The sequence below is a fragment of the Mustela nivalis genome (genome assembly GCF_964662115.1).
Source record: "Mustela nivalis genome assembly, chromosome: 10".
In the NCBI taxonomy this organism is placed as follows: Eukaryota; Metazoa; Chordata; class Mammalia; order Carnivora; family Mustelidae; genus Mustela; species Mustela nivalis.
The window spans coordinates 81,412,983-81,435,731 of NC_139029.1; the positions used below are offsets into that span (position 1 = coordinate 81,412,983).

The 22,749-nt window shown below is 37.6% G+C and overlaps 1 protein-coding gene across 1 annotated transcript in view; it reads left to right on the forward strand.

The window, feature by feature from the left end:
• The window catches only part of LOC309843196 (uncharacterized protein), a 271,304-nt gene extending 252,848 nt beyond the window's left edge, over positions 1-18,456 (forward strand). Inside the window, exons 3-4 of the mRNA XM_082688549.1 lie at positions 17,807-17,899; positions 18,418-18,456. Of these exons, the coding sequence (XP_082544675.1) occupies positions 17,807-17,841 (35 nt within the window). The 3' untranslated portion in view covers positions 17,842-17,899; positions 18,418-18,456. The remainder of the gene's footprint in view (positions 1-17,806; positions 17,900-18,417) is intronic.
• The last annotated feature ends 4,293 nt before the right edge of the window (positions 18,457-22,749 follow it).

Genomic DNA, 22,749 nt, shown 5'->3' on the forward strand with positions numbered 1-22,749 from the left:
CATATCTCTATATCGCTATATATAGATACACACATAAAACAAAGTTTGCACATACTTATGCTTATAAATACGTAAGCTATGTAAATGTGAATATGAACCCCAGAAAGACCTTTCCACAACCCCTGTACACAATCACCGTGCCTTATATTTGTAGGCATAGGATCAAGGCACAATTGTAAGGATAATGTCAGCCTTTGGTTTCAGCTAACAGCCACCTGCTATTAGAGCTGAGCAATGAGCCTGTGCCGTGGCCAACTGTGGCTGCGTGGTTATGTGGCAGGTTGTGGTGATTTAGGTGCATGATAGGACATGACTGGAAGTCTCAGCCTTCTAGTTTACTCCAGAGCTGTCAGTTACACAGCAATCCCCCAGGTTTCATTTTCAGGACAAGTGGATGAACAAAAGGAATCATTAAAAAGGGTGTTTTCTGGGGCATCTGGGTGGCTCAGTTGGTTAAGTGTCTGCCTTCGGCTCAGGTCACGATGCCGGAACCCTGGGATCGAGTCCTGCATCGGGCTCCCATCTCCATGAGGAGTCTGCTTCTCCCTCTGACCCTCTCCCCTGCCATTCTCTCTCTCACTCTCTACCTAATAAATAAATAAAATCTTAAAAAAAAAACTTAAAAAAAAGGTGTTTTCTTAAAAAAAAATAGAGTTGCTAAGACAGATAAGTGAATTGGCAGCACATTGGACTTGGCATCAAGCTACACATTTCATTATGAGGTTTACACCTGACAAAGCTTTCATTTTAATTTTTTGAGTTTCTTGTCTTTAAAAAGAAAACTCAATCTGTATATTTCCACTTTAAAAATTGTGTGTGTGTGTGTGTATATATATATATATATATATATATATATATATATATATCTTGATTCTCTTCTCCCTTTTTTATTCTAAAAATATTTATTGAACTCCTAGGATATAGTCACCATTCCATCAGAAATAAATGGAAATGCATTTAGAACATCCTTTAAGATCTAGAGCTTATCAAATGTGAATGAGGCCTCTCTGATCCAAATGTCGTTTTTACTATCTGTTCAAGAGAAAAGGCAAAGCGATTTCAGCTATTTCACCTCAGTGTCATTTTTAGTTGCCATGACTTTTTCTTTCTGCTATTTTAAATCAGTGGCTTTTTAAAATATTAAAAAGTATAATATTAAGGTTGGCAGTGTTTCTAGTAAAGTGTTTCTAAATTCAGCTGTACAAATGTGATTCACCAGAAAGAGGAAAAATGCCAATTACCAAGCAGAAGTTGTTGCTCATGTACAAACCACACTCCTGAATATTTGTGTTTATTAAACAGAAATGCAAACATCTCATTTTAGTTTCCAGAGAAAAATAAAAGGAGAACTTGACTTGAAAGTGGGTCAAACTTTCTAAGTTAATTTAAAAAAAAATAAAATAGCTCATAAGAAATGCTTTTAAAACTGAGGAAGAATTAAAACAAAGAAGGCAAGTGGGTAGAGGAAGAATCAATGAAACAAGATGGAATTGGGAGGGAGACAAACCATAAGTGACTCTTAATCTCACAAAACAAACTGAGGGTTGCTGGGGGGAGGGGGGTTGGGAGAAGAGGGTGGGATTATGGACATTGGGGAGGGTATGTGCTATGATGAGTGCTGTGAAGTGTGTAAACCTGGTGATTCACAGACCTATACCCCTGGGGATAAAAATATATGTTTATAAAAAATAAAAAATTAAAAAAAAAAACAAAGAAGGCAGAGGTATAAGAATTAAAAAGAAATATATACCAGGAACAAAATGTTTCCCTTTATTCTATTTTCTCCTTACATATACTGATCTGCCTTTCACTGGAAATTTAGGGCAAATTCAATGTTAGTGAAAGACAGAAGAGGAAATCTACATTTAAGGAAGTAATAGAAGCCCGTTAACGACTCCATCCCTTGGGAAAGTAAAGAGAGACTGGACAGGTTTCCCAGTATCAGTGTCCCATCCTTCCTGAGCCAGTGTTCTGAAACTTCCTCTAGCCTTACAACCCCCTTGAAGAGAGGCAAAACTAAATTAATTTTTCCACCTCAGTTCCAAAACTTTCACCCTGGAAATAGCTTTTCCTGGTTTTTCCCTCCTTCTTGCTGCCAACTCTGTCCCCATGCCTCTGGATCAAAATGCAATAAAGGGTTTATATCCTTTAAATAAATATGACTTAGAAACTCCTTTGCTGTGTTCAGATTTGTGACCTCTGCTCCAGCGAATTTATTCTAAGGAAAAATTTTGTGAGCCTCCCAGAATACTATACAATTTTACATATGTTTCTGCTGTGATAGAAATTGCCATTTGCCCAAGTACTTTTTATATAAATGCCCTCAAATTTCTAAGATGGTACAGTATGTTCCACCCACTTTTGTGACAGATGGAAGAGACATTTGGAGTTGTAAAATGTCTGTATGAAGAGCAGAGCCTTCTAATGTTGTCATTTTACCTCAAACTAATATAGTTTTCTCTACCCTAGTAAGGTGCTGAAAAATAAATCAATTTTTTATTGAGCTCCCAAATGCTTATAGCACTTGTGCTTTTTTATTTTATAAGTCCCCATACTCTTTCAATGTACTTCTGTCCTAAGGCACTTTCAGTGGTCTACTAACGTCTTCTGGATTCTGCTTTAGCTAGGATCTCATTTCATTTCAAATCTGCCTTCAACCTTGTTCTTTTAACAGAGTCCACATTTCTCTGAGTGTGGCAAATGTATCCCAATCATAATATGTCAGAAACAAATTCACTGTCTTCCTGACCATTCATAATCAAGTAGATCCTTGCTACTTTTGATGCCATAGCATACTAATTAATACATATATATTTATTTGTACAATATATGTATATGTATATATATATATATATATACATGCACTGCTAATATGTGTGTACACACACACACACACACACACACACACAATTATTTTTACCTGAACTTGAATTCCCCTTTCTGTTCATTTCCAATATCCAACTAATTCCCAAGTCCTATAGGGCTCATACATGTATTTCTTATATTTTACCTGCCCTATTTTTCAATATTTGCAACTACCACCCCAGTTAAGGCACACAACATTTCAGAACGGGACAGCTGGGAAATCTTCAAAGTATTCTCCCTGATCCTTAAATGCCCAGAACACCACTTTCAGAATAATCTGTCTAAAAAAATAGTTTTTATTGTGTTTCTTTGGTGCTCTAAAATATTCAGTGGTTCTCCATAGTGAAAGAACAAAAATCAAACTCTTGATCTGCTTCAGGAATTCATACCCCTTCTCCTGCGATTCTTCATATCTACCTAAACTGAAAACCATGTAGGGAAGTAGAAGAAGCATTGGAATGGGAATTAAGAGAACGGGATTTTATTATTTACTTGGTTTCTGACTGGCAGTCACTGTCAAATACTGCAATCTCTCTGATTTTCAGACTCATCCATGATATCAGGGGATGGGTTCAAGGATAATGGTCATAGTACATGGAGTTCCTCCACAGTCTTGAATTCTGATTGCAAAATCTAGAGTTCTACTCATTATTCCAAGAATATCTTATTTATTCTACTTTTACAGAATTGAATTCACACTACATATACTATATGCCATTTCCTTCATCTGGAATGTCTTCCTTTTTTTCTTATTTCCTGTTTGAATAGTATTTCCCTTCCAGGGTCTGCCCCATGATCTAATTCACCCCTATGAAAGCATTCCAGATTATCACAATGAATTCTCGTTTTTCTGGATTTCACCGTATTCTATAGCACTGATTTTCAATCCCTGTCTCAACTTTTTAACACATGTAACATATAATATATAACATATGTTTCCCATTTTACCTAATTTATAGCTGTTAATATCTTGACCACTCCTCAATATATCTCAGCCATTACATTTCAATATTTCAGTACTGTTTGGTTATTATTCCCAGTATCTCCATAGAGCCCAAATGATTATTTCTTAAATCTCTTGGTCACTAAGTTTACTTGTTTTCATTTCCAGCAAATTTGACCATAGTTTTTGGCCTTGGTCCTACTCTTTTATCCAGTTGCACTGCTTTTATTCTCTTCTTTTTTAGGTGGGTTGGAATTCTCAGTAGTGATCATGTATTGCATCAGTAGTGATTGCTGGAGTTTTGTTAGGAAGGATTCAAAAATTACCTCCAGGCTCAGGAGGAAAGCGTACCACAATGGATCAGCAGTTTTTCCTCTAGTGTAGATGTGGGAAGTGGCACCATAACTGCCATTCCCATACTAGCCCTTGGTCCTCAGTGTTCCCCTGCCCTATTGTATGGTATTGTCTAGAAGGCAGCAGGACAAAATAGAAAGGGCTTTGGAATAGTAGACATAAGAATCTAGCTTGGTTAGAGTGTGGGCTCTCTCCTACTGCCATTGCATGACTTTGGTAACTAACAATCTCTCATCTTCAATTTCTTGAATATAAAATGGAGATTTCACATAAATTCTAGACAGCCTATAGGATTATTGAGTATCATTTAAAATAGTATCTGTGAAACTATTCCATAAACTGATGTAAAAACTATTAGACATTTCTGTTTTTACTTTTTATTTTAATAAAAAACTTAGAAAACAAGAGAAAGTGTCATAATCTTATGATTCCAATAAAACAATATTAGCATATTGATACATTTCTTTTCCCTTGGTTTCTCACATATCTTTTACAAGCTGGATATAATCACATTAAATATATTTTACCATTGTTTTTAATTTTACACTATTTCTTATGTAGTTTATTTCCATGTTTTTTAATAAAAATCATCATTTTAATGATTATATAAACTATGCCATCAGTCTCTGAAATCTCTCTTGTTCCTATTACAATTGTAAATATATCTCTTCTCTGGTTTTTTTTTTTTTTTTCAATGTGAACTTAAGCTGGTTATTTGGTACAAATTCACTTGGTTTAAGAATGTCACATTCATTCATGGTTCCTGCACGCATTTATTGACGATTTACTGTCAAGTACTGAGTTACATTCTAGGTAGATAGTGAAGAGGAAAACTGTGGCTTCTGTCCTTACAAAAATGTATAGTCTTATGGGAGAAAGCAGCGTGAATACAAAAATAAAATTTAAAAAATGAATACAAATTACCATAGAATTTCTGATTATAATAATGTTATGAGTGAAAACAGCATAGTGTTATGAGAAGAAACATTTGAAGAATTAGAGAGTAGTACTTATTTATAATTGTGTTAAGGGAACACTTTTCTGAGAATGTGTTATTTCTGAAGGACTATAAGAAGACAGAATAATGAAAATCTGAGAGAATACGATTATGGGCAAAGTGAATTGTATGTGCCAAGGTTTGAAGTGGGAACTTGCTGAGAGGGTTTAAGGAATGAAGCAAGAGGACATTAGTATGACTAGAGTTTAGTGAACAAGGAGGAAATTACTGGAGATGAAGCTAGAGTGAGATCATGTGGCATGTTAAGCATTGTGTTGTCATAGAATGCGGATTTTACTTTAGGGGTAACAAGATTTGATGGGTTTTAAAGAGGGTAGAACCATGGCCAACTTTGTCTGGCTGCCTTTTAGTGAATAGTTGGGGATGTGTAAGAATGAATGAAGGCATTACAGTAAAGCCAAGTACAGTAAGTCACAAGTCGAAGAAAATAGTGGCTTGTTCTACGAAGTGGAAACAGAGATGGAAAAGAAGAGATGAATTCAAAATAAGCTTTGGAAGTGGAACTGGTAGAACTTATGTTAGATTTGGATGTGGGACTGAGCAAAGGGTGACTACAAGAATGACTCCTTTACAAACTGTTGTAGCTTTGTCATGTGTCAAGTTGGATATGCCACACTCCGTTCCCTGATTCCCCTTTGTGGATGCTTCTAGTTAGCGTAGGCCACAGAGCAATTCTTCTGAGATTTGGTAGCATAAAGGAAGGAGCTATTTGTAGCTCACACACATTAGTGCTAATCTGCTGACTCACTTCCTTGGCATGAGGCAGGGGCTGGGCCTGCAACTGCTCAACTTGCCAGTAGATCCTTCTTCAGCTACTACAGCTCATGGGCCAAGTTCATAGCAATATGATACAGCACCCTGGCTTCTGCATGCCACCCATACCATCGAAGTCAAAGGTAACAAGAAATGATACGATGGTTTCTAGCTTATGCCTGATATCTGATGTTACACCCACCTTCCCTTCACGTCTGCCTGCCCTGTAGACGTTAAGCCCTAACATCAGACACAAAGACAGCAGCCTTATTTATAGAGAATGTTTGACCAGCTCTCACAATTACATAAGGTTAAATCTCTATTACAGTTCCCTCTATATGTAAAGATACATGAGATATCTGTGTATAGACCCTCCTGATTCTGCTGCTCTTCCTGAACCCTGACTGCCACATATAACAAAACACTTGTTTTCATCCATAGAAAATTGCTTTGCTATTGAAAAATTACTGGCTATTGAGGGGAGCAAATGCACCTTTATTTGTAGAAAAAATACCCTATGATATTCATGCTTTAAGAATTTTAAGAGAAAACTGGGCTCTTACTAGAGGTAGTGGAAGAGTAAGTTCAGGTTCCTGGGCCTGATGTACTCCTAGAAGTTCAGAAAATTTTGTGCCACTAGTATGCTAGTAAATTATGCTGTGCATAATGATAGGAATAAAAGTAAAGAAAAGAAGGGGGGAGGAAGGAAGAAAGGAGAGAGGAAGGGAAGGAGCGAGGAGAGGCCGAAAAATTGTTTTCAAAAAGAGCATCGTATTTATTTTTTTTTTATATTTTTTTTAAAGAAAGAGCATCGTATTTAATGAAGAATTTTAAAATATACCAAATAACTATTTATAAAATATAAAAAAATATTTTGGAAGGCAAGGTTTTTTTTTTTTTTTAGAGAGGAGGGTATCTTAGAGATTTCAAAAAAGAAAACACTTTCAATTAACTAACTATTATAATTTGAGCCTTGTTGACTCCACAGGCAGACATTGTTGTATCTGAGAAGAGAAACAGACCATTAACGAAAAACACACCATTTCAATAATATATCATTTCAGTGAATCAGTGTCAAATTTCAAAGGCTTTAAAAGGCATCACTGATGAAAAAAAGCCCCTAGATTTTAGTCAAATGATCTTTCTGTCACCAAACTATGACAACTTTAGACAATACGCTGGGAAAATGAATGCAGCACAGGTTAGAAGCAAACCAAAGTTACATTAACTTCCACTGTTACTTCGGCGAAGGCATGCTCTACATCGGCGCTTATATTGGACGGTAAAGCATTCATATTTACAATCACAGGACCACAAGACACATTCCTCCCCGTACTAATTGCAATATATGAGATTAATAATAATAAAAATCAAGTCTTCTCTTTGTCTAAAGAGCCAAAGAAATTGTTTCTTCATTCTAAAGTACTCATAGCATCTAATATTTCAGCATCTTAATAATGCATATGCATAATGCTGTTTTAACAACTTTACTGCATATAGAATAGATTAAACATGAATCAGAAAAGAGTAGGTGCTGGTAACTTTAGTTCATTCATACAAATACTTATTGAGAACATGTGTATGCCAGATACTGCACTAGAGACTAAGAGTTCAAAGATGAATAAATCTACTCCTGGTCCTCAAGTAGCTGATAGATTAGTGTTAGCTAACTGAGCCATTCACTGAGTAATCCTAAAATATCTGCACTTCTGCCTAAGTCTAATTAACCTGTCTTCAATTTCTCACTAGAATTTTGAAAAATAAATATGATTTAAAATTGCTTGTCAAGGCTTCCATGGAAACTGAAGTATTCATTCTACGTGCAAGGCAGGATTGCATCCCCCGCTCCCTTTAAAGATAGAATTGGCCGTACTTGCTTTCCCTGCTGAAGTGGACCCTGTGGTGTCCTGGGACTTCTATTGGCTCTTGCCAGCCCAAATTTGGTGAGCCTATAGATGAAAATAGCCATTATTAGCAACTAAATTATATAAACTGAGAAATAATTTAAATTTAAAACAAAGATAGTAAATACCCAAATGTATCACTTCCTAATTATTTCACTACATTTTACTATCATGTATGTATTCGGGGGTATATGGTGAAAATGCTATATGATGGTCTGTATTTCTTCCTTACTCCATGGCGATCATGTTGGTAACTTGAAATCAGTCACAGCGGGAGTATTTATACTCAGATATTTGCAAACACTACATATTAGTGGTTTTTTTCCTCCACAAAAATCTGGCTGATGTAAATTTTCTAGAATACTCCTGAGTGGGAGTGTAATGTATCATTTCTAGGAATAAACTCCCTAGCCAGTGTGCATCCTTCTTCCTGCTGAGGTAAGCATGAAAGTATGTGTTGAGTTAGAGCTTCCATCTAACTGGATCGCTGAGTCACTATGGTGAGTAGAATGTGAGCCTGCCAACCCCAATCCACAGACCTACCTTGGACTTGGGGCCTGAAAAAGAATTAATTTCTTTTGTTTTTTCTCTTTGTTACCATAGCTGATCTTGACTGATAAAAAAAAAACAACAGTAAAGTATTTCCAAAATACTTTTTTTTTTTTTTTTTTTTTAGAAAGTGGTACCATTACAATAGTGTAATACTTACTGCTATGCCCGCAATTGGGCTTCTGATCCACACTACTCATCTTCATTTTTTTGTTGGCAATTGTCATCTACAAGGAGAAAATATTTGCTAACATGGTAACACTTACTAAAAATTCTTTCTTTAAGTTTAGCTCACCTAGTTGGCCCTTCAGGTGGTCTCCTTTTATCTATTAATTTGACTGTAAACAACTCATTTCTGGGGCACCTGGGTAGCTCAGTTGGTTAAGTGACCAATTCCATCTCAGCTCAGGGTCTTGACCTCAGAGTCCTAAGTTCAGGCTCCCAAGCTGGGTTCCACGCTGGACATGGGGCCTACTTAAAAAAAAAAAAAAAAAAAACACACACACACACACACACACAAAAACAAAACTTATTTTTTTACAATCTAACAAGTGGAGTTTGGATGTTATGTAATTTTTACTTGCCAGCTAAACTTACCTAGAACTCTGTTTGCTCATTAGAAGGCTGCACGTTAAGTTGGACATGGTCACTACTATGAAAAAACAAATCAAAATTCCAGCATGATCATAGCCCTCATATCTCCTGTTGAAATTTGAGAGCCAAAAAATTAAGAGAGTGAGAAGTAGAAATGAGACAGGGAGAGGGAAAGGGGGAAAGAGAGGAATGTGATTTCAAAGAAGTTGAGAGTAATAGTAACTCAGAGTTTTATCAGAGACAAGGCACATGAAGATTTTCCATATTTGAGAGGTTTTCTTATTTTGAAAAATGTTTTATTTTTTGAAGAATACAGAATTAAGCCATTTTAGTAATATTCCTAAACTAAGAAATTTCAAAGTTCTAGAAGTTATCAAGGTAGAACAAATATTACAAATATGGTGAAAATACAGGGATTTCAGAAACATGAGTTTGAAAAGTTAGAACTGGGGTTGGTTGGCTGCACAAATGTCCCTTAAACACTGGGTATAGAAAAAGGCTGGACCTGACTGAAAGTGTAGGAGAAAATGGGAATACTGCCTACAGTGTTATTCAGTGTTGACATAGGCTTGTCTCATAACTGATTGTAGAATGAAGACAATTCCCTAATTTATTCAGGAAAGAAAATTTCTAAAATTACCTAAATAGTTAAAATTATTATTATACACATGAATAGAAGTAAAAAATTGAGTTATTCAGATTATTTAAAAACAGGAAATAGTGCTTGACTTGGCACAATAAAGCCCAGTCCCCTACATATGACCTTGTTGAGCTTTCTGCATTGCTCAAATGCATTGTTTTGTTATTATTCTCTACTCTCTCCGTAGGTAAATATCCTCTCTGCTCTCTGGGTCCTTGGCTTCTACACTTTTCCTCAAATGTTCAGATCACCTCTAACCCAATTAAATCTTCTACTGGTACTGGGTCCTACAAAGAAATATTGTCTTTCTCTCTGGAGTATCACGGTTTGCCAAGAAGAATCAGACTCTTTTGGTGTTTTCTAATCCTGACTGGATTCAAGCAGTTAAGTCATTAAGCTCCCTAACAGATTGACAGAGTTGAAGTTGTGGTTCCTGAAGTGCAATAGCTAACAAGTTACTGCAAGGGGTTTGGTCAACCATTTGTATATCAGATAGTACCTATATATTGATGAGATGGTATTTCATACATATATATTGTGTTTCCCATGTATGCAGATACTATTTGATTGAGAAATTAGAAATTTAGTTTAAAATATTCCTAAATTTGAACTAATCTTTTGCGTATTTAATCATTCAAAATTAAAAATGTGATTTTTATTATAAAGAACTGCTCAATTTAAAAATCATGCTTTTTTCTTTATATACAGTTTTTATTTTTTTTTTTTGATTAAAATATGGTTTTATATATATAGTTGCTTACTTGGAAACCTAACCGTTCTGACTGTTCTGTTTCTGCCCCTTATCAGTAATTATTCTTCAAACCACTCTCCTTTTTCTAGAATTTGGTGAAATTCTGTCATTCAGTGATACCTTCCTTTTTCTTTGTTAGGTATGACGTGTTCACACCTTTGTATTCTTTACAACAATTTTAGATGAACTTTTTTTAGGAAAAAGAGATAAACAAATGTTCTCAAGCTACCATATCTAACCAGAGGTCTCTTTAAAATATGTTTAACGTGAAGAAGGGGCTCTCTTGCTTGGAAACATTAGGACCCACTGGTGAAGAGGAATAACAACATGGGAGATTCAGGAAACCTAGATCTGCATGAGTTTCCTGTGCCCATTTGGTCCTCTCTGAAATGAACACTCTGGCTAGATGGTCTCCAAGTCTCCTCTTCAGTGGTACTGCTCTCCACTTGACAAATAGAATAAGGATGGGCAGACCTGATACCTACGTAAGATACCATCATGGGACGCCTGGGTGGCTCAGTTGGTTAAGCAGCTGCCTTCGGCTCAGGTCATGATCTCAGCGTCCTGGGATCTAGTCCCATATCGGGCTCCTTGCTCCGCAGGGAGCCTGCTTCTCCGTCTGACTCTGCCTTCCACTCTGTCTGCCTGTGCTCGCTCTTGCTCACTCTCTCTGACAAATAAATAAAGTCTTAAAAAAAAAAAAAAGATACCATCAAGTTGGGGAATAGGAAGAAAGACAGGGCTCGGTACTTCAGAAACTAATACCCGAGTTGAAAGAGAAACAGAAAACAAGGTGCAAGTAGGAGAAAGAAAGAATCTTGAAGCTGACAGAGTCAAAGCTGAGGCATAAATATTAAAGAAGCTTGTGTCAAGATCCAAGGAATACATGGACATGGTCCTAGCATGCAAGGAAAATTGACTTGGCAGGAATGATTTCAACAGAATAAGAAGGAAAAAAGATGGGAAGCAAAGGCCAAGAAGTAGGTGGTTGTGGTCAGTGACACAGGCAATAACTGAAGCCTAGATATGGATCCTGGTAGAGGAAAGAGCAAAGAGAGATTTTGTCTCACTTAGAGTGATAGGGATGGAAACAACCATATGCCTTAATTATTTTTTCTGTAAAATACACTGCCATGTTTCTAATATAGAGAAAGCTAAATGTTTCTAATAAAGAAAAGCTCTAAAAGAGTTTAATGAGAGATGAGGCTAGTGGGTTGAAATATGAGTTCTGAGTGAACGCAGATGAATCTGAAAAACAAAAAAAAAAACAAAACAAAGAAAACTCTGAAAAGGCTAAGCAAAATAAACAGCGATTTCAACTGGCTAGCTTTCTTCCTTGCGTTTGTGAGTCTAGATAAGGAGCTTTGTGGTGGTGGGAAGGCAGTGAAGCTTTAATTGCCTATTAACTGGCTTCTTCTGTTTATATCCTTTCTCTACTCTGTTGTCTATCCCCTGACTTGGCCACTGCCGCCTATGCTAAATGGATTCTGATCAGCTAAAAATCACACAGTAATTTAAGCTGGAAATTTTAGTTAAATCCAGTCAATTCCCCAACATCTTTTCAAAAGGATGAAGGTTTTAATCAGTACAATACAAGCCATGGGGAATATGGGAGAGATCAGGTCAGAATGTGGGTCAGAAAAACTATAGAGGAAGTGCTAATGGGATAAGGACGCCTGAGCTTTTTATCTTATTAGCGCTTCCCATGTCAAATTAGCAAAATGGTTCAGGCACTAAAGTGTTGAGATAAAATGTTCATATGGTATGTGTTCCCCAGAAGGATTCTCTGTGAGCCTCTTCTAAGGAGATTCAACTTTTCTTCTCTTTTCTTTTTTATCTTCAGAGGTGAGTGCAATTATGTAAGCCAGACACATCTACTTTGTATCCCAGTGACCTCTGTGGAAATACAGCTTAATCAGCAAGACCACTGCATTACAAAATTCTGGGGGGCACCATTCACAAAGAAGCTGACGTGAATGGTGCGCCCTGGAGTTGTGCAAAGCTGTGGCCTTTTATCCAGATAAATTTCCTTGTTGTAAAATGAAGTAAAGGATACATGTTCTAGAAGCAGCATCTTGAAGAGAGCCTCATTAGAGTAACGGTATTTGTTTAAATAGCAGGGGTGCACATCAGTGTCATCTGAGTATCTTTTTCCTCCTTTTTTTTCCTATGGAAGTATGATTGACATGTGACATTATATTAGTTTCAGGTATACGATATAATGATTCATTATTTTTATGTTTAAGTTGAAAAAGGATCACTGCAGTAAGTCTAGTTCACATCCTGAGTATCTTTTTCAATATTCACATGCCAGGTCCCTTTCCAGTCCTATATTTTGCATCACATGGATAAAAAATTAGACTTCTCTAGGATGAAGAGAATTTTTTTAAAGCCATTAATTTAATTAATAGACATTAAGAACTTTTCATGGGCCAGACACACTAGCCTTCTCTAAGTTAATTGACATATTGGAAGTAAAGCACTTGGAACAGTGTTACCTCAGAATATCACTATTATTATCCGTGAACATAGTAAACTCCTTCTTGCTCCAAGACTTTTGTTTTGTTTTGTTTTAAAGCTACGATTTCCCTCTCTTAGCATGTTTCTCCCCCTTTTCCATACGCTTACCTTCTTTAGCTTAATTTTTTCTTTTTTTTTTTTTTTTATCCTCCGGGTCTCAGCTTAAAAAATCACTGCTTAACTATTCTATCTAAAGTAATTTCTCTCAGCTCTCTCTCTATTTGTTCCTGTCTCAGCTCCACATTGGTTTCCCACATAGCACTTATCACCACTTGTCAGGATTTTATTGATTTATTTACTTATTTATTGTCTGGCTCACCCAAGGATGGGTAATCTATGAGATGGGGGAAGTGTGTAAATATTGTAGGACCTCAGACAATCTTTATTAAAAGAATACGTGAATAACCGATGGATCACAGCACTTTAATTTTCCCAAGAAAAATTCAGTATTCAGTTCACCTGGAAGTCTACTCATTTTTCCCCCCCCTGGGCTTTTGAGTCAGATTGTGAAACCAGTTTTGATGAGATGCAGTCAATGTGTTTACTGATTTCTTTTCAAATTCGAGAAAGTTTTAAATTCAAGAGAAACGGGTTGCCACATAAGGGGGCAATTTCTTAATACTTTGTGGGAGTAGTAGCCTCATAAGTCTCATGTGCAAGCTCCTCGTGTATCATAGCAAACACCCTGAAGTTGTGTAAATGACACTATAAATCTCCATATGTTCTAATTTTTTAGAAAGAGATGGTTTCTAGGGTGTTTCCTCTACCAAATTTCATTGACTTAGACGCTATCAGATGCAATAAGCAGAGACTGTTATGCCCTGTGTAATATATAAGATGTATATGGCATTGTTTTGCTGTGACAAAAATCAATGACCCTCACATTGGTTGAATTTTTACCACTGACTGACATTCAACTCGGACTTCATCTGCAGTGGCTGTGATGGCAGAGTCAAGTGGTGGATGTAAGGTTGTCTGATCCAGCCCCTTAGCAGGCAAATGGGGAGAGGAACTGATTTCCAAGAGAAGTTCATGCGGACAGCCACATACTTCAAAATCAATCTTCTCCATTTACCAGCACACACACACACAAAAATCTGTGGAAATGAAAATAAGAACAGAAAATTTAAAGTGGCTTTTACAAAAATATAAAATAGTGATTTTGGGAAAATGTATCCTGCTTCATGTAAACTTTTTATCCAAATACACACTATCTCACTATATGTAAGACTCTATATGTTTCCTTATGTAACATCACATTCTTTGAATTTATGAGGAGGAAAAATTTTATTCTAAATAATCTTCCTAGTTTTAATTTTTCCTCTGATGTATGCAATCCTGGAGTAGGATGAAGAACGTTATTTCAATTCTGCTGTCTCTTTTCCAGCTTTCAGAATGTCTGAGTCTCCTCAGGCATGATTTCCCTGACTTAAGTTTCACTGGATAACTAAGAGCCATTCCTTCCTTGATTATCCTTGGTCCACAGTAAATATCTTTCTTTTCCTTTCCCTTTCTTCTCTTCCACCTTCTCCTTTTATCTTCCAAAAACCCATTATTATTTTCTCTAAACAACAATTCTCAGTTTCTTTTGTAGTTACACAACTGTTGTGAATATTAATGGTATCCTTCAAGGGGTATTATTTATAGCAGGAAATAGGGGTCTTTGATCAGTGTTTTTTCTTAAATAAAAACCTCATGCACTGTGGGTAGATTGTGTTTCTCTTATGTTGGGCATTTCGTCGCTCATTTCCATCTTTCCTTATATTACAGAGTTGGAGGCCATTGGAGACTTTTAAGTTGTTCTTTTTAAAAAGCCTTTTTCCCCTTTATTATGTGATCTCTCTAATGCTGTCCCTGTGTATGGTGATGTCTGCCCTGGTTGGAAATCCTTTCGCTACACTCCCTAAAGGCAGCAAGTGATTCAGGGGGGAGTGTGTAATTTGTTTTGTACCGTGGAATTCCTGCCATGCCTATATGTATTTAGACCACAGGCAAACCAATAAAGTTGTCATAGAAACAAAGCATTTCATGAATAAATCAATCCATAACAAACTTGTAAACTTCAAACAACCCACTGTGCCTTAACAACACATCCGTTTACATACACAAAATAATCATGTTTGTAATGAGCAGTGCACAATATTATTCTTTCCCATACATTTGGTCCTGTTTGCCATCTTATAAATATTCCTTAATGTATTTTTATGCAGCCTGTGGATTCCTACTGAGCTGGAATGAAATAAGTAACTCTAGCTGGGCATGATTATACTGGAAAAGTAGACTTTTAAAAATGTAGCTCATGGTGAACCCCAGTTCAAACAGTCTGCTCAGAATACTACTCAGATGACCAGAGGGAATTGAAAACATGGCTAAGCAAAGTTTCCTCATTTTGATCAACTCCAGGATTCTTTTTCACTTTTCAGTTTCCCTGTTTGTCTCTTACTACCCTGTTCTGCATACAGTGTCTTCAGAGAATGTGGCTGACTGGCAGGGGCAGGAAAGGTAGGGATAAGGGAGTTAGTTGAAAAATGACACTGAGTATTTTACAAAGGACGAATGGTTTCTGCCAGAAACCATCATGACTGGATTGGAGAAAGAGAGCACTTTCAGGAGGAAAAGATAATATTATTGTGTAAAACTTAAATTCCTTTGCAGATGGTAAAAGGACAAGAAAAAGGCACGGTTAGGAAAGGAGGTCAGTGTAATACAAGTCCTCCAGGGCTTGCTCGGGCTTCCTGAACACAACAACTTTCCTTATTTTCATTCTGACTGAAATTCTCTCTGTGGCTGCATTTAGGTCCTGCTTCACAGACATGGTACACTAGATTGTCTTGTAGAAGTACCCTCCATTCCCATGGGTTCAGTGAAGGACTTTGACCATGACTTCATCGTGACATCTCAGCCTAATTAGACAGCTCCCAAATGCCTGTAATCATAGGAGACTTCTATCCATATTTTATGGTGTAGATGTGAATTTTATTTTCTAATAATTGACTTCTGCTTTACTATGTTAAGCCTCTCTTTTTGCCCCCTCATAACATCTGAGACGATTCCATAACTTTTCAGCCACTGACAGTTATTAACAGTTTGTCTGATCTATTTATAATCTTAATCCCCTATTTCATTCAAAACTCTCTCTTCCACCACCTAAGTGAGGAGGGTGGCTTTAGTCAACCCTCTTACTTTCCTTTTCTTACTCCAAGGGCTTATGTAGACCTCTGGGACATCTCTGTTCCTAAGGTCTACTCAGTTTAAAGAAGAAGATGGACAGGGCAGGCTGAGATTTTCTTATGCTACTCGACAGGCTCTTGTTCATTCCAGTGTCTGTGCTTCTCGTGACCTCTCCTACCAACTTTTAGTCTTGAATAGATGGTGTGCATCGTGTTCTTGTGTCTTCAAAGCCCATCAGCCATCGATGACACCATGATGTGGATGAAATAGTGTTCCCCTGAAATTTGTGTGGATTTGAACCTGTGAAGGTGAAATTATTTGGAAATAGGTTATATCTTTATAGATATAACCAAGTTAAAAGAAGTCATGCTGCATTAAGGATGGCCCTAACCCAGTGACTGGTGACTTTGTGAGGCAAAGGAAATTCAGAAAGAAGAGGAGACACCCTGTGAAGATGGAGGCAGAGACACAAGTGAGGCATCTGCAAGGCCAAGACCACTGGGGATTTCTGACAACCACCAGAAGCTAGGAAAAGTCAAAGAACGACTCTCCCTTAGGGCTTTTGGAGGAGAGCATGGCCTGCCAGCACTTTGGCTTTGTACTTCTATCCTCAAAAACCATGAGAGAATAAATCTCTATTATTTTTAAGCCCCCCACTCACTCCCCAGTTTATTGTACTTGGTACAGTAGGCCTGGGGCACAAATAGTAGGCTCCATACTTCAGACTCCCTTTTTAGACAGAAAAAAAGCAGCAAGGGCCTTTCAACATCCTTACACACCTCCAGATCAGTATTCCAAACTGAAGTCATTCTTGCCCTAAATCTGTTCTTCCATATGTATCTCTAGCTCAGGGCTGGCGCTCCCCACCTCTGTGCCTCCAGCCTCACCCTTGAAAGTCGTCCTTTCAACCCTTGCCTTTCCCTTACAGCATTCCCTCCCTACACGGTTAATTCTTCATTTGCTTCAGAGTGAAATCCAGTTTCTTGAGGTTGATTATGCCTTCATTGTTTGCCGTGTGGCTGCCTCACTCGCTGCGCCGGCAACCACATTGGTCATGATACTCTGCTTTCTGTGTTAGACTGCCTGTAGTTCCTCACCCATGTCAGCTAAGGAGATGGGCTCTCTACTCCTCCTAGAGGCCCCCGCGGCACCCCACAGAAGGTAATCACTGACGGTTTCTGCTCTGTCTCACTAACAATGAGGTCATCAGGGCAGATGCTTGGCCTTATTTATCTCTGCTCCCCTTCGGGAAAAAAGGAAAGCCTGCTCTGTCTGGAGAAATGAATGGAGAAAACGCATGGTGTGAGTAGAAGTAGAGCCAAGGGAGAAAGCTCAAGAAAAAGGAGATAAAACTAAAGAAAGACAGAGTAGCCTATGACGGACGATGGGTTACAGCAACCCTTCTGGAAAGTCAGTTTTCCACAAACAGTAAAGGGATCATTCATGTGTTGATCATGCAATAAATATGTGATAAGTGGCAGAACAAATGAGGACATACACAAACGGCTTCCTGTGTATCAGAGCTATGCTAAGCACTTAACCTGCATTTCTCCCTTAATCTACATGGCAGCCTCATGAGACATATGTTTCCCTCTTATTAATGAAAGAAATGGCTCTGAGACATTAAGTAAATTTTCCAAGGTCACACACTAAGTAAGTGGAAATGGGATTTGAATCCAGGTGTGCCTGAATCTGAAGATAGGATTTTAACAACTAAGATTTGTTGTCCTTTTGTGTTACACAGATTCTGATCATTATGGAATATTCTTCTACAACTGAGAAGGTGCAGCTGCTGAATGCAGTTTTCCCTTATTGGCACAACATCAATCTAAAGTCGGTAAGGAATATCTTCATTAAGGAATATTCTGCCCAAGTTTCATACCTCAGCAATTTATTTAATCTTTGCGTCATGGAGAAGTGTGGTAAACATTTTTAGGATATTAAGGAGAAACTTTTAAACATTTGTGGTGTGTGTTTCCTTGAATGTAAAACAGAATTATTATTGAGCATTGCTGTATTACATGAACTAATGGGAAAGGTTAATTTTCCTTGTCTTTTCTCCACCTTTCTCTTGAAATAAAAAGATCAAGGAATTTTAGCTATGGTTTCCATATAGTACCATATAATTTATAAAAATGCCTTTATATTTACTTAATCCCATGGGAATAGAGAATTCATAGTAAGATGTATTTCATGTAAGATCTACTATTAGGAGTAATGCACCTGACCAGCATATGTGGAGGGTTGAAAAGATATAGTTTCTGAGGGGTCCTCACCATTAGGCTAGACCAGATATCCCACAGCAGTGAGTGCCAACTCAATTCTGAGCCGATCCTTTGCTCTTGGTATCCCCAGGCACCCAGTGATCACTCAGCAGCTAGCTGTGGACCACAGAGCACATCAGTGTCAACCCCAGTCCCCAGGGAAGCCTCATGAGATAAGGACAGTATAGAAAGACCTTCTCTGGCTTATAGTTGTCTTGAATTTAGGTTTCAAAGAATCTTAGACTTTAGACTCTTAAAATTCACTGGGTCAAAAGCAAAAGCCAGATTCCTAACCTGAAGTTTATTGTGTGCATTTTTTTCTTAGTGGAATATCCACAGGACTCAACACCTTTTTAAAGTGGCTTACGAACCAACAATGGTTAAGGACCATTTTGCCTTAGGACTGTTCTGAGGATTCTTATCAATTCCTGATTCCCAGGAGTCTGGCCCCATGATTCCTTCCTCCCCTAGAAGCACTGTAAGGTGCAGTTAAGTCTGAGAAACTTTTTGAAGCATTTTCAGGCTTTGTACAATTGCCTTCATAGTAGTTGGATTTAATAGTTTTTGGATGATAATTGTGGCTTTTGACTTCTGAATGAGGCTGTCGGTTTTGAGCAGCGCCGAGTAGACATTTATATATTATGGAAATTCAAGCTGTATTGAGGATCTGTTCGCTGAGGCTCTTTCTTCTTGAAATTGCCACATAGCCATCTTTCCCACTTCAATTTCTGTAAACACTAAGTGAAAAACAAAATATATTCATTGAAGAGGGGAGTAAATCTTTATTCAATTATTTATCTGTTTTTTTGGGGGGGGTAGTCCATCTTAACATATCTAAGACATAATTTTAGGTCAGTGTTTGTAACCTGAGAGACCCAGGTTTACATTTTGTGTTCTTTACCTACATGAACTGAGTGGTAATGATAGTGAAGATAATAATATCTCATTCTCAGAATTACAGGGACAAATAACTGTTTGGTAAGGGTGAGTGCATGATGGTTTGGTGGCAAGCACCGTACTAAGTGCTTTACATAAAATATCTTCAATGAATCCTTGAAAGAACCCGTGTTAAAGGTGAGAGAATTAAGGCTCAGATGAGTAATGACTCTAGGCCCCAAACACGGTCAGTGACAGAACTGTAGTACACATCGCCTACAGCAGGACCTCGCAAATAGCACGTGCTTACCACATAGTCGCCCTTCATCCTCTTTTCAGTTCAGGAGAAAACAGTAAGCCTTGTGGGACAAAGTCTGACCTCTTTATTTTCTTTCTTTCTTTTTTTTTTTTTTTTAAGATTTTATTTATTTATTTGACAGAGATCACAAGTAGGCAGACAGTCAGGCAAAGAGAGAGGGGGAAGCAGGCTTCCTGCTGAGCAGAGAGCCCGATGTGGGGCTTGATTCTAGGACCCTGGGATCATGACCTGAGCTGAAGGCAAAGGCTTTAACCCACAGAGCCACCCAGGCGCCCCTAAGTTTGACTTTCTTTTTGTTTCTTCTGGCTGCACCCAACCAGCCTCTAAGCCACTCCTTGGGGCCTCACCCCTTGGTTTTCCCTCTTCCCAGCTCTCTATCAGAAAGGCGGATAACTTACTGAAAGGCATCTGCAGACATTATCTGGTAATTAGGCTCATTAATTTTATAGGAAATTCTTTAATTTTCTGTGGGGCCATGTTCTTGAAATGCATTATCTCCCTTTTATGACTTTGCTTGCCTCGGTGTCAGTAGAGATTAAAGGTAACATGCCCTGCTGGGAACAAACACAATTTTCCAGCAGCTGCATTTTGTTTTCCTTAATAATTAACAATTGCTGCTGACTAACCCTTGCAACATTAAATGCCCACCTTATCACAAAGGAGTGGGCATTGGTTTGAGGAACTCACAAGGGATATCAGAAAAAGAAGTGTGATTAAAGCATTAAAGATTTAGAAGTTGACATTAGGATGAAAGGTGGAATTACAGTAAATATAACGCTGTTTAACATTAAATAGAATGTGTTGTACTTGAAACAGTTGTTCATTTCAACATTAATTATTAAAGGAACCTGACAACTCATTTTTAATTCACAACTAAAGACACAATTTCTTGAGATATAAATACAACAAAGGAACTCAGAGGGTTGGTGCTTCTTTATCATTAATGATTTCGTGTTTTTTTCTTGATATAATCTATAAACAAATTAGAATGGAATATGCCTGAATTGTATAAACCAGGCATAATTTGTGATGATATAATGCCACTGGACAGAGAGATTAAGAAGTAAGTTAGGTTATACTGGAAATTGTTTCACATATTCCTCATTATTTCTATTTCTATTTCTTTCTTGGAGATACACAACTTAAAGGGCATTTGAGGCAAACTTTGTACTTTATGTTTTAAATCAATTTTCTTCTGGGGGCAGGGAAAGCACATTCATCCTTTGCTTTTTAGTGAGAGACAACAACCAGATAATAGTATGCCAGGGTTTCTATGTGAAATTGGGAACTATTCAAATTGGATTTTAAATCTACTGTCCTTTAGAATCTGCATGATGTTTGGTGAGTAAAACTATGGAGGAAGTTCTTGAAGACCAAATGACATTGTACAAATGTACTTGCAAGAGAGAGGAAAGATGGCTGGCCCAGTAAAGGAATTTATGGTGGGGGAATTCACAAGGGCAATTTCATGTTACTCTTTCTGGTAAAATACAATAAAAGTCAATAGTGCCACTGAATGATTATGATTTATTTTTCACTTTAAAGAATGTCTTTGGATTGGTATTAGAGTGTTCAATTTAGCAGGGCCTGGGTACCTTTATTGCATGACTGGAAGTTGTAAAATATTTAGGATCATCATTAAGAGTCTTCGAATTTTATCTATTTCAAAATAAACTGAACTACGAAAAGGACTGACAATAAGTTATGACAAACACGTAGTTTCCTCAGAGTATGTTCTTTACTTTCCTCTTGTTTGGGTTTCTCTCTTACGCTATAGTTGCTCTGTCTGTGCTGAGAAGGAGATAGCTCTGGTGTGTGATAGCTCTCAGTATACTTAACATATCCTCACACACTGTGTCTGGGAGCTTAGGCTAAGTCACACTTCCGTAACAAAAGACCTCAGAATGTAATGGCTCGCATTAATGAAGGTGTATTTCTTGGTCATGTTACATCTTCACTGAGGGTTGGCTCTTTGCTCTGGGACTAGGACTGAAGGAGCATCTTCAGTCTGAGATGTTAGTGTTGTGGCAGAGGGAGAAGGAAAGAGGGCAGAATCACTTGATGGTTCTTAAAGCTTCTGCTTGAAAGTCATGTGTCACTTCAGCTTAAATGTTATTGGTCAAAGGAAGTGGCAAAGTTAATTCTGATGTTACTGGTATAGGGAGGAATAATCTCCTGTGGAAAAGGCAACCGCTTTCATAATCATGAAACTTGCCTGCTCCCCACGTATATATGTCCTGAAGTTTTTCTTTGGTTCTATAATTTGAGATATATGAACAAAAGTTTTGTTGAGGGGGTTTAGGCTGAGGGCTTGCACCCCATGCTCCCTCTTCTAATCTTAAAAGGAGGATTATCATGCTGATTTTTGTAACAGAAAAAAATTCAATGTGAATGACTTTTTATTTAGAAAAATCAAGCCTCGATCTGTGTGCTGGGGTTGTTGAGAAAACAAAATTCTGTCAATTGACCCTGCCCCCCGGAATATGGATCAGAAAAATTGGATAGGTCCTATCAATTGTGGCATGTGTTTATACTACCATCCTGAAATGCACATCTAGAATTAAGCATACCCTATGGCTATTAGGTTGGCTGTATTTCTCAGTGTGAGAGTAAGATGAAATAGTTACTGCAAAATATAAGGTCATTACCCTATATGGATAAAGGGGTAACTGCCCCTGAAATGAGTTATAAAAACCTCATTTTACAAAATAGGAAAATAAAGCATATTTATGATGACAGAGAATAATTTTTAGAATATCTCTTGAATCATGTTGTAGAGTTTGCAAAGTGCTTTTACAAAAATCGTCAATTGAAGTAGGCAGGGTATATATTACTAGCCTCATTTTCTGTGTGAGAGAACTCGAGTTCAGCGAGGTTAAGTAACTTGCCTAAGGAAATGACAGACCTGGGATTCAAACTCAGACTTTCTGCTCTAAGTCCAGTATTCTCTCTGCCAACATAAACGGCCTCCCAATACACAATGCCATGTCCTACTCCTTCTCATTGTGGGAGGGAACAAGATGAAGACCACATTGGCAAATACATTACAATGGAAAAGAACACAGACTCCAGTGGAGTCCTGGCTGTAGTACTTCAGCTGATGTTAATGTTTTTAGATGGGTCTCTTCAGCTCTCTGTGCCTCAGGTTTTTGTTTTTGTTTTTAACTGCAAAGTCAGGGGGTTGGATTATAGGTTTTCTCATGGTCTTAATAGTACTACTTTATAAAC